At 41.5% G+C, this 12,545-nt stretch overlaps 1 protein-coding gene across 1 annotated transcript; it reads right to left on the bottom strand.

Annotated features, from left to right (window-relative positions):
- Positions 1-3,472: 3,472 nt before the first annotated feature.
- Positions 3,473-5,456, bottom strand: LOC147305552 (uncharacterized). The gene is made up of 4 exons (XM_086276212.1): positions 5,416-5,456; positions 5,117-5,268; positions 4,908-5,002; positions 3,473-4,111 (listed from the first exon to the last, which is right to left on the bottom strand). The coding sequence occupies exons 1-4, from the start codon at positions 5,454-5,456 to the stop codon at positions 3,800-3,802; spliced, it is 600 nt and encodes a 199-aa protein (XP_086132338.1). The 3' UTR covers positions 3,473-3,799.
- Between the last annotated feature and the right edge of the window lie 7,089 nt (positions 5,457-12,545).

Here is a 12,545-nt window from a genome sequence, read left to right on the forward strand (position 1 = left end):
CCTATAATCTGATTTCTGTCTTTTAGTTTATTAAAAAATGAAGCACCAAACACTAGTTTGTGTCATTATCCAGATGTACATAAGCATGATTACACAGGTACTAGGAGCGGGTTTTGATTATCGATTAAAATCGATTCTAGCTTGGATAACGTGATATCGATTTCATTAAAATCCTGAATCGATTTTTAATATAAATATTACTACATTTCAACCACCACCAAACAGCTAAAACAGTAAATGAGAGGAGGTACACCGATTCTGCACAAAGACGTAAACACAAAGCTCGACCCGCCGACGGATCAGAATCAGTGAGATGTTGCCTTTCTCACCAGACAGCACGGACATGGTCGGGGCTGAAAGCCGACAGTTCACTGATTCTGATCCGTCGGCGGGTCCGTGCTTCGTGTTTACGCCTTTTTTGCGCTGATTCTGAAGCTGCAGGTTTTATTTCTCTTCAAACAATATTGACCGAACCAGCAGAAAAAGGAGATCCAAACTATGCTTCACATAAACATCGTCATGAATTTCCTCTTGCTTTTGCTGTTTTGCTTTCACCAGGATAAAATCACACTTCATGCACAGCGTTCTCTCTCACACACACACTCTCTCTCTCTCTCTCTCTCTCGCTCTCTCTCTCTCTCTCTCACACACACACACACACACACACACACACACACACACACACACACACACACACTCAAAAAAATAAGTCATTGGATGAACTCAATTGGACTGATGGCAGGTTTTCCACGTAATACATCTATTTTGGTCCAACCTAATCTACATACATCATGACAATTCAATTAAATTGAGTCAGTAGAACACAATTTCGTAAATACTGCTAAAATGAAAAAAAGTACATTAAAATGATGTGAAAGGTTTTGGTTGGTCCAACTGAATACAATGTCATTCACTTGAGCTAGATTTTCATTGCATTGAAATCATTATTTTGAGTTCAACTAAATCATAATTTTCATTACCAGAAAACTAATTTAATTATTAAAATAATGACAAAATGAATTTGTTTTTACAACTCAGGTTTATTCACTTGAATTAAAAGCAGAAACAGAATATTTTGTAAATAAACATACATGTCACATGGTCAAATCAACCTTAACAAAAATCAAAGTGCTCACAAAAAAGTGCTGACGTACATTTGTAATGAATGTCAAATCTGAATAGCACACACCTCTGTACTACTAGGCAATACTGAAAACAAACTGGAATCTGTAAAATCAGATTTCACTTCAGAATCATTGTATATATTTATAGTGACACTTGCAAATTCACAATGATAACCTACTAAACATTGCAATTCATACCATAGTATGGCAGTCACTGAAGATTTGAAACAACCCAACAATACATAAATACACACATATATACATACATATATATATATATATATATATATATATATATATATATATATATATATATATATATATATATATATATATATATATATATATATATGGTAGACAGAACAATCAGCCGAGACTGCAAGACCAGACTGACCAACCTGTGCACTGCCTGGATTGATTACAAGAAGGCCTATGACTCAATGCCCCACAGCTGGATACTGGAATGCCTAGAATTGTACAAGATCAATGGGACCCTAAGAGCCTTCATCAGGAACTCAATGGGGATGTGGCGTACAACACTAGAGGCCAACTCCAAGCCCATAGCACAAGTTACCATCAAGTGCGGGATCTACCAAGGAGATGCTCTGTCCCCACTGCTGTTCTGCATAGGCCTGAACCTCCTCAGTGAGATCATTAACAAGACTGGCTACGGATACCGACTACGGAACGGAGCAGTTGTCAGCCACCTCCTGTACATGGATGACATCAAGCTGTATGCCAAGAGTGAACGAGACATCGATTCACTGATCCACACTACCAGGCTATACAGCAATGACATTGGAATGTCGTTCGGACTGGAGAAGTGTAGTCGGATGGTAACAAAGAGAGGGAAGGTAGTCAGAACTGAGGGGATTGAACTACCAGAAGGCAACATTGCAGACATAGAGGACAGTTACAAGTACCTGGGGATCCCGCAGGCAAATGGGAACCATGAAGAGGCCGCTAGAAAGGCTGCAACCACCAAGTACCTGCAGAGGGTCAGGCAAGTCCTGAGGAGTCAGCTGAATGGTAAGAACAAGATCCGGGCCATCAACACATACGCCCTGCCCGTGATCAGGTACCCTGCTGGGGTAATAAGCTGGCCAAAGGAGGAGATAGAAGCCACTGACATAAAGACAAGAAAGCTCCTGACCATGCATGGAGGGTTTCACCCCAAGTCCAGCACCCTGAGGCTGTACGCTAAGCGGAAGGAAGGGGGCCGGGGACTGGTGAGTGTCAGCACCACAGTCCAGGATGAGACAAGGAACATCCAAGAATACATTGGGAAGATGGCCCCAACTGACCGAGTGCTCAGTGAATACCTCAGGCAGCAGAAACCCAAGAAAGAGGAGGGAGACGAGGAACCATCATGGAAGGACAGGCCCCTGCACGGTATGTACCACCGGCAGATAGAGGAGGTGGCTGATATCCAGAAATCCTACCAGTGGCTGGACAAAGCTGGACTGAAAGACAGCACAGAGGCACTAATCATGGCAGCACAAGAACAAGCTCTGAGTACAAGATCCATAGAGGCTGGGGTCTATCACACCAGGCAAGACCCCAGGTGCAGGCTGTGTAAAGATGCCCCAGAGACTATCCAGCACATAACAGCAGGGTGCAAGATGCTAGCAGGCAAGGCATACATGGAACGCCATAACCAAGTGGCCGGCATAGTGTACAGGAACATCTGTGCCGAGTATAACCTAGAAGTCCCGAGGTCAAAATGGGAGATGCCCCCAAGGGTGGTGGAGAATGACCGAGCTAAGATCCTGTGGGACTTCCAGATACAGACGGACAAAATGGTGGTGGCTAACCAACCGGACATAGTGGTGGTAGACAAACAGAAGAAGACGGCCGTAGTGATCGATGTAGCGGTCCCGAATGACAGCAATATCAGGAAGAAGGAACACGAGAAGCTGGAGAAATACCAAGGGCTCAGAGAAGAGCTCGAGAGGATGTGGAGGGTGAAGGTAACGGTGGTCCCCGTGGTAATCGGAGCACTAGGTGCGGTGACTCCCAAGCTAGGCGAGTGGCTCCAGCAGATCCCGGGAAAAACATCGGAGATCTCTGTCCAGAAGAGCACAGTCCTGGGAACAGCTAAGATACTGCGCAGGACCCTCAAGCTCCCAGGCCTCTGGTAGAGGACCCGAGCTTGAAGGATAAACCGCCCGCAGGGGCGTGCTGGGTGTTTATATATATATATGTGTGTGTGTGTGTGTGTGTGTGTGTGTGTGTGTGTGTGTGTGTGTGTGTGTTTTCATGACGAACATTTTTCTGTTACCAAGGGGGAGGTATTTTAATAAAAAAAAAAATCTTTCAACTTTACTTCTCCAATGTTTACATGTAAACATTTACAAGCTTATAAGAACGGGAAGACCAACTTTAAAACACTGGAAGACACAAAACTTGTCAACATTTTTCTATTACCTTTGCAAATCCCAAAATCAATCAAAAAGAAAATGGTGGTTACAACCATGAAACTTTTTCTGAGCTAAATCCCCAGTCCTTTCATCCATCTATAGTAGTACAGATTAAAGGTCACATCACTCACAACCGAACAGCCGACAAAAATAGACAACTTCCATTTGGCCAAAAAAAAGAAAGAAAAAAAGGTCACAGTTTGAACAAAAGATATAAAAAGGCCAAAATCAACTTTTGTGCTGGGTCTTGTTTGCCTAAGCAAACATCTTCATTTTCATTTGCTGCATCTTTGTACTGAGCCTTTGTCCATCCAGATTCATCAAAATCTTCTGACAGAACTCAAACGTGTACTTGTAGTCATTTGGATAGCTCAGATCAAGTGCATAAATCAGTCCAAAGAGGACGATGAATGCCATGATGACACTACCGAGGTTGTTCATAACTGTAGTACCTTCAATGACAACTCCAACATCCTCTGGCTCCTGAATCCCTTCTCTTCTGATGGTGTAAATGCCCATGACAGTTGCTGCAGTGGACCTCAACCGTTCATCCTCAGTGGAGGAGGTCTGAAAAACAGGTTGTTTCAGGTTTAAGGGCTCTGTCACTTGGTAGGGGACATATTATGCAAAACTCAGCTTTTGTATCCTTTTGTGCTGAAACATAGGTCTCTACCGCCTCTATAAACACTCCAAACATAAATAAAACCCGTCAATCTGTTTCCTATCAATAGTTTGAGTTCAGGTATTATGTACCTCCCTTTGGGAGGGGCTTGATATAGAGCAGCAGCCCCTCCAGTGTCTATCAGTGTGTGTGTGTGTGTGTGTGTGTGGGCTGGGTCAATTTCCCTTATTCCATCACAATTGGGAACCTTTTGAAACAGCTTGTTTTATGCACATTATTCCTGAAACCAGGAGATTGCTGTAATGGCAGTGACACTAGTTAGTGTCTTGATGCAATCTGCTGTGTTCCTTATAATGAAGACTTTTTACTAATTGGCATAATAAACTGAACTCCATTGGAGTGTTTACTTTCTGAGGTGCCTTGAGATGACTGTTGTTGTGATATACCGCTATATAAATAAACTGAATTGAAACACTGACAGAAAATGGATGAATGTTTTGTCCACATTTACTGTGTTTATAGAGGCAGTAGATACCTACATGGCAGCACCAAAAGAATGAACAATTGAATTTTTGCTGAAACTGTCCCCTTAAAAAGTGCTCTCCAGTGCAAGTTTCAACAATGACTATTAAGAATAATACATATTTCACAATTATATTGTCTCTTTTGAATATATGAGGATTTTGTGTGCGATGAACCTAACTCAAATTGAATCTAGAAAAGAAAGTGTGATAAGCGTACCAGATACTCCTTGAACAGTAGGTCTGGATCTTCATTAAAGTAGATCACCAGGCTTTTAAGAGTATGCTCCCTCTTTATGTCGATGTCATCATACATTAGTATGATGACATCGACATAAAGAGGGAGCATACAAGGGTGGAAAAAAAGGGTGAAAAAAATGGAATTGATTGATTGCATTTAATTGATGGGTTTATCATTAGTACCAACCAAACTACTGATCGCCATGATATCCTTGATCTTTTGGCCCTTTGCTCCTTTGCTCCCCTGAAAAATTTGCATCAGCTTGTCTGTTAAATTGTCCAGCTGAGCCAAGAACTTCGCCTGCAGGGGTTTTGTAGTGATCTGCAGGAACTCTGCACCTGGAAATAAAACATACATAAATATAATAAACTAGAAGTTTAAATACAGACTGCTGAATCAACACACTGAAAGTTGCTAAACATTTGAACCATCAGTGAAGTTTGTCAAGACCTAAACTGTTTTTAGCTGAGTTTAGGAATATATCGCCACCTGTTGCTTTGGCATGTTCCTAGCAGCGTTTTCCTTCATTTTTGCATTTACCTGTGGACGGGATTATTTTTTAAAACGAAAACGGAAAATCTCCGTTTTCAAAAATACCCGTGTAAGTGTGGACGTAGCTGAAATCTTTTATAATAAGAAATAGGTTTGAACGTCATGGGAGTGCGCATTGTGCTGCCTGCAGTTACTCTTCCGGCCACATGGTTCGCTTTTGGTAGCACCCTCAGTAAACTATGTAGTGCTTTTAAAGACACCTCAAAACGATACTTTCTACTAGAAAATGGCATTATATGATAATAAACACAGAATACCATATTTTTAGATTATAAAAAGAAAACAGTAAGAAAGAAGTTAGCTATAGGACATCATCTTTCATTGAGCACAATGGCTAGCTGCTAATAAGCTAGCACACGCTCCGACTTAAAAGTTGGCAGCTACACAATTTCTCCTCTAAAACAAGGCACTTTTGAAAAGACCTGGCTATATTGTTGAAGAGAAAATCTCCGTCCCGGTTTCCCTCCAAGGCGTGAGCACCGATAAGCAGAATTTTGTCCTTTCCTTATAAGATTCCTAATTATTCAAAGTAACACTCAGGTATGCCGCTCAGCTGGGTTAGTTACGACGTCGGGAGCAGCTTGGGAGAACAAGGAAACAGACTGCTTCAGGTTGCCTTCCCAAATCGACTCAAAGGTTTATTAAGTACACAACAGTTTATATAGAGGAAAAAAAGGTTCGTGTGTCAGCAGGTTCTCAGTTCAAACCAGTACAGACCAAATAAGGAAACGTCTTCCTTCCTTGTGAGCAAAGAAGTATCCTTTGTGTAGTTTATCAGTTCAGCTACAATTTATGATCATCCCAGCAAAATACACTCCTAGACATAGAATACAGAGTTCTTTCATTAGTGAATTCTGAAACAAACCACCTGGCTTTTTAACAAGCTCTTTTATAAAAGATAAGGAAGGGAGGATGGGAGTAAGGAAGTGGTCTCGTCTCTGTGGTATTTTCGACCTTGGGGTACCAGCCTGTGAGTCTTACACATCAATACATGGGTCAGAGAGAAAGAGAAAAACAACTAGTAAATGGGCCTTATTGAGTAACAGTTCTCCTGTATAATATTACTACGAAACAATATCCTGTAAATGCTAACCGTAGTATCAAAATATCACAACAATTGTCAAAAAAAATAGTATTCAAGCAGAGAAGAGAATGGTAGCACCACCAAAAGTTCAAAGAACAACTGTTACTTCTATGATAAATAGCATTGCCATAGATTTAGCTGATAAAGAAATACACAATTGGATATATGAAAAAATAATATGTTACCTTACCTGAAGGTGTAGTTTTATCCAAAAAGTACAGAGAGGCCAAGAGCAGCTGCATTCATTTAGGTGATCCTGAAAGAGCGCAAAATTTTCAAAGAAGGCGGACCGTTGTGTAACTCAATAACTTTGTGTTCTTGTAACAAAGACTGCTTTGAGAGAAAATAATTTAGGTTCACCACACGAATAATAATTGCAGTAACGCTGGAGTGCTACATTTGCGTTGAATGAGATTAAAAATAATGTTTAAGCTTAAAGAGGGGCTTGAATTTATTTCTTTGAGTTTACAAATACTTAAGTGCAAAAATGTGCTCCTCCTACCCCCAGTGCCCCAACAAACTCATTCATTTTGTGTTCAGAATCAGCCTCTGCTGGTTTTGAATAATTTTAGGTTTACACAAAGAAAATCAAATTAATTTGGTATTTTTTAATTGCATTTGTGAACAACTAACATAATTTGCATGTGTTCTTTGAAAGGAGGACCTGAATCTGTTTTTTGAGTGCACACAGTATACTTCAAGAACAGTTTCCCGTCTAAAAATCTGTTTTCTGCATTATTCGCATAAGACCTCCGTTGTTTGTCAGCCGCTGTTCTTTCCCATTTAAATACTTCCGAAAATAAAACCTAATTTCTGCCGTTCAATAGGCTACTAAAATAATTTAAACTTTTTAACTTTATGCAAAATTGCAAAACGCTAAGGTGTGTCTCTAATAAAACCTCTATTTGCTCTGCTTCAATTCAACTGCATCAGGTAATGTTCATTTGTTGATTAATGGTTTTCTTTCGGTTTTGATCTACTGCTGATCCGTTTTTCTGTTTTAGCCTCTGTTTTAGCCTCAGCTATGTTGACACAAAGGCATCTGCTGTGATGCTTACACATTAGATAAAGTCTCGAAAGTGTCAGCTTTCTTTTTATAGTTATACAAATATGCAAATGTACTGATCTATGATCTGAATTATACTATTGACTGACTGTCTGAGGCTGACAGTTACACAATCATACCAAAACGCTGTTCTGATACTTTCCGCTTTCTCTTTTGTATCACACATACTGAGACAATATTCGGGATGAATAACCAAGAAAACAATTTATTTATTCAGTTTAGAGGTTTATACATCATTATAATCACAGAGCCCGCTTCACTTGAATTGTCCACTTGATGGCGCAGTAGAGCAAATGAATCATCACAATGCTTCGAACCATGAGTCGACCAATTGGGTGGAAAGCTTCATTTCATCATGAGGCTTCATCTCACCATCACTAGTGTGGACGCTTCCTCACTTTGCTCTTTAAATGCTTTGCTTCTTTTATTGATTTTTATGCTGATTTATTCACTTTTTCCCCGTATCAGCTTACCTGCGATAGCTTCTGGACACTTATAGATCATCAGGACTAAAGTGTTTTTAACAGAAACAGCAACATTGTTATAGTTACCTTATCCTCAGCGCTCCGTGTGTCTGTGGCCTAGACACAGCTGAAGCCTGATTACAGCGTCTGGGCACCGAGCAGCCTAAATAGCCTGGAAAGGTGCTAACCGCTAGGCTAACTAGCAACAAGATGCCTTCCCTCTCCACAGATGCCTACCACAGCCTCCTGCAGAAGATTGCAGTACTGGAGACAAAAATTCATCGCTTAGAAGTAAACGTGGAGGTAAATGGACTGTGTGGAAATGAAACAACCTTGCCTTTGATTCAAAACAATGGCGATGAGCAAGCTAGTACACAGCTAAGGAGCACAGATAACATGACCAAGAAAGTAGACTTTGTGCACTATTATAAATCCTCAAGCGATAATCCCCCCTTGGACTGTCTTGGTGCAAAACCAAGACATAAATCATGTCTCCTGGAAGGGGGAGGAGGTATCACGGGCAGAGCACAGCAAGCTGAAATCTCTGAAACCGACTGGCTTTCACTTCCTACGAGACAGAGAAGCTCTTCTACCCCTGTATACGAGAGGAAACAGGACTGGACAACCGTGAATAGGAAGGTTAACAACAAACCTTCAAAACAACTGAATGTGAAACTGCACAACAGATTTGCTCCACTATCAAAGGACCCTGGATCTATATCGGACAACCATCCATCTAAAAGTAGCAAAGTAAGGTCTGAAAATCTGTTGAAAAGTAAAAGGCCACAGGGAAAGCTCAAGGCTAGGCCTGAAACTCTGATTGTGGGTGACTCTGCCGTAAAGGATGTACAAAGGATGTGTGGTAAGAACACTAAAGTCCTCTGCTTTCCTAACGATATGGTCAACAACCTGAAGGAGAGAATTCTTCAAATTGCAGATGAATATCCAACTGTGACAAACATTGTCCTGCATACAGGGTCAAACGATGTGTCCAAACAACAGTCGGAGGTTCTGAAACGGGACTTTACTGGATTATTAAATACTGTAAACTCTCTGAATGCAGCTGTATTCATCAGTGGGCCTGTACCGCCGGTCAGAGGAGGAGACGAGAGATTCAGCAGGTTGTTTGCACTGAATAAATGGCTCATATCAGCATGTGCTGACCACTCAGTGCATTTTATCAACAACTTTAATATTTTTTGGGAACGCAGGCATCTGTTTAAAGCAAATGGATTTAATTTTAACAAGTCAGGGGTGAAACTGTTCACCTCCAACTTGTTTTATTCCATACGTCATCCATCTGTGCTTGGTGCCAAGGCTGAGATAAACGAGGAGTTATCTCATAAAGAGGAACAAACAGTACTGCAAGAACAGACAAAGCCCAGCAGAAACCTTGAGGAGGAGCTCTATTTGCCCCCACCCGGGAAGAGCCTCAGAAAGGGGAGACATCTGAGGCAAGAAGAGGCAAGAAGAGGGGTCCCTATTTTCCTCCAACTCTCTCAACAACACCAACGACCAGGACCAGGATCTTCCCCAGTCCCCCAAACCCCTGACAGGCCATCACCCTCCTCCCCCTCCCTCTCTCCCTCCTCGCCACACCTGAAATTCACTGAGGAGATGATGGAGCGGGTCAATGCTGGGCTCAGATCTCCCCCCGGCCCAATCCCTTTTTGTCCCCCATAAACCCCCCACCAGAGCCCCGCCCTCAACAAAGCAATCGAAGTCACATTGCCCAGCCTCGCCCCCCTTAGTTCCTCCTTACCACCTTCATGCCCTGTCTCCACAGTCTGATGTGTGATGTGTGGAGGGTCCGGGCTGCGAGGATTATGGCAGTGGTGACTTTTCCCAGGAGAAGCTGGGACCCTGTTTACTAGAAGGTTTTAACATTTCTGTACTTTTAGGTGACAGAAGGAGACATGTGGCCTGGTCAAAACACAGAGAGCTGCACTCTAAAAGATCTTTAAATATGGCAAACATACCTTGTGTGCCACAGACTGCTCCCAAACATGAGGGGACAAGTAATGCCTCTAAAACACTTAAGTTGGCTTTATTAAACATTAGATCTCTAGCTGGGAAAACATTTTTAATTAATGATTTAATCACTGAGCACAGCCTTGATTTTATGTTTCTAACTGAAACTTGGTTGGACCAAAGTAACAGTGGAGCTGTTCTCATCGAGACGACCCCTCCTAACTACAGTTTTATCAGTGAGGCCAGGGTGAGCAGGAGAGGAGGAGGGGGGTCGCTGTCTTATTTAATGAATCATTTCAATGTAAGCAGCTATCTCCTGGAAGTTTTCAGTCTTTTGAATATGTGGCTTTACAGCTGAAGGCCCCATCCAAAGTTGTGTTTCTTAATGTTTACAGGCCTCCCAAATACTGCACAGACTTTGTTAATGACCTCAGTGAACTGCTGTCTGTGATCTGTGTTGATTTCGACTGTGTAATTATTGTTGGGGATTTTAACACCCATGTGGACAACCCTCAGGACAAAGGGACTAAAGACCTGAGTAACACTCTGGGCAACTTTGGGCTGACTCAGCATGTAACAGAGGCCACACATAATAGAGGACACACTCTTGACCTACTGATCTCCAAGGGCCTGAGCATTTCAAACATTACTGTGTCTGATGTGGGTCTGTCTGATCATTACTGTGTTTTCTTTGAAAGTAAAATCTCAGCCCACACAAATATATCAACAGCAGTGATCACAAAACGGTGTATAACTGAAGACAGTAGTGATATCTTTAACCAGGTCTTCCCATTAACACCTGACCTGTCCAGGGGTTCAGTCAATGAGCTCGTCAATAGCTTCAATGCAAAAATGTTAAACGTAATGGACACTATTGCTCCCATTAAGGTGAAGGTTATCTCTGGAAGGAAAAAGTCTCCATGGAGAAACTCCACACTGGTGAAAAATGAAAAAAGAGAGTGTAGGAAAGCTGAGCGCAGATGGAGAAAAACAAACCTCCAGGTTCACTATGACATCTATAAAGAGAAACTTCACAATTATAATTTACAACTGAGGAGTGCAAGAAGGTCCTACTTCTCTGACATCATCACCAAAAACAGCCATAATGCTCGGGTCTTATTTTCTAAAGTTGACAGGCTAACAAACCCTCCTGTGTCAGTGGCAGCTGAACGTCATTCAACCATGGCCTGCAATGACTTTGCCAAATTCTTCACAGAAAACATTCAAAAGATTAGACAAGCAATTGGTACATCAGCAGCAGATCCAGACTATGTACTGTGTCCTCTGAAAAACTGTTTAAACACCATGAAACAGTTTCACCCTATTAACAGCAAAGACCTGGAGGACGTCTTAGGTCAACTGAACTCCTCCTCCTGCTGTTTAGATGTCCTGCCAACAAGTTTTTTCAAAAAGGTCTCAAAGACTTTGGAGTCAGACCTGTTACAGATCGTCAACTTTTCTTTAATATCAGGTGTGTTTCCAGAATCACTAAAAACTGCTGTAATCAAACCTATACTGAAAAAGGACGATCTTGACAAGACACAAATGAAAAACTACAGGCTGATCTCAAATTTTTTAGACAGAACCACAGCACTGAAACCGCGCTGACCAAAGTGTTCAATGACATATGTCTGAACACAGACAGTGGAAAAATGTCAGTCCTAGTTTTACTGGATCTCAGTGCAGCATTTGATACAGTTGACCACAACATATTACTCAAACGACTGGAGAACTGGACAGGTCTTTCAGGAACTGTACTAAACTGGTTCAAAACATACGTAGAAAACAGGAAATACTTTGTATCAAAAGGTAACTTCACATCCGAGCAGACAAGTATCACATGTGGAGTTCCCCAAGGTTCCATCTTGGGACCCCTTCTGTTTAACATCTACATGCTCCCACTGGCACAGATTATAAAGAACAACAAAATAAACTATCACAGCTATGCAGATGACACACAAATATATATCACAATGTCACCAGGAGACCGAGGCCCTGTACAGGCTCTTGGTAATTGCATTGAGGAAATTAATGACTGGTTGTGCCACAATTTTCTCCAGCTAAACAAAAACAAAACTGAGGTAATAGTCTTTGGCGCCAAAGAAAAACGATGACAGGTCACCAGAGAACGTCAATCTATACACCTAAAAACCACAAACCAGGAGAGAAATGTGGGTGTAGTGATGGATGCAGACCTAAACTTAGAAAAACACATTAAGATAATAACAAAGTCAGCTTACTATCACCTCAAGAATATTTCAAGGATAAAAGATCTGATGTCTCAACAGGACCTGGAAAAACTAGTCCATGCATTCATCTTTAGCAGGCTTGATTACTGTAACAGCATCTTTACAGATCTACCTAAAAAATCAGTCAGACAACTACAGCTCATTCAGAACTCTGCTGCTCGAGTCCTCACTAAGACCAAAAAAGTGGACCACATCAGTCCAGCTCTGAGGTCTTTACACTGGCTGCCTGTC

This window comes from Aulonocara sp. 'chitande type north' Nkhata Bay, linkage group LG20 (genome assembly GCF_057382095.1).
Source record: "Aulonocara sp. 'chitande type north' Nkhata Bay isolate Kocher_YH1m ecotype deep benthic linkage group LG20, A_spYH_male_GT1.1, whole genome shotgun sequence".
Taxonomy (NCBI): Eukaryota; Metazoa; Chordata; class Actinopteri; order Cichliformes; family Cichlidae; genus Aulonocara; species Aulonocara sp. 'chitande type north' Nkhata Bay.

Excerpts from the sequence above, each read along its gene's own strand:
- LOC147305552 (XM_086276212.1), bottom strand. The coding sequence starts at position 5,456 with ATGAAGGAAAACGCTGCTAGGAACATGCCAAAGCAACAGGT. Across the intron at positions 5,269-5,415 it reads AACATGCCAAAGCAACAGGT|AGGTGCAGAGTTCCTGCAGA; the intron begins GGCGATATATTC and ends TGTTTTATTTCC. Across the intron at positions 5,003-5,116 it reads TATCATGGCGATCAGTAGTT|TGTATGATGACATCGACATA; the intron begins TGGTTGGTACTA and ends TCATCATACTAA.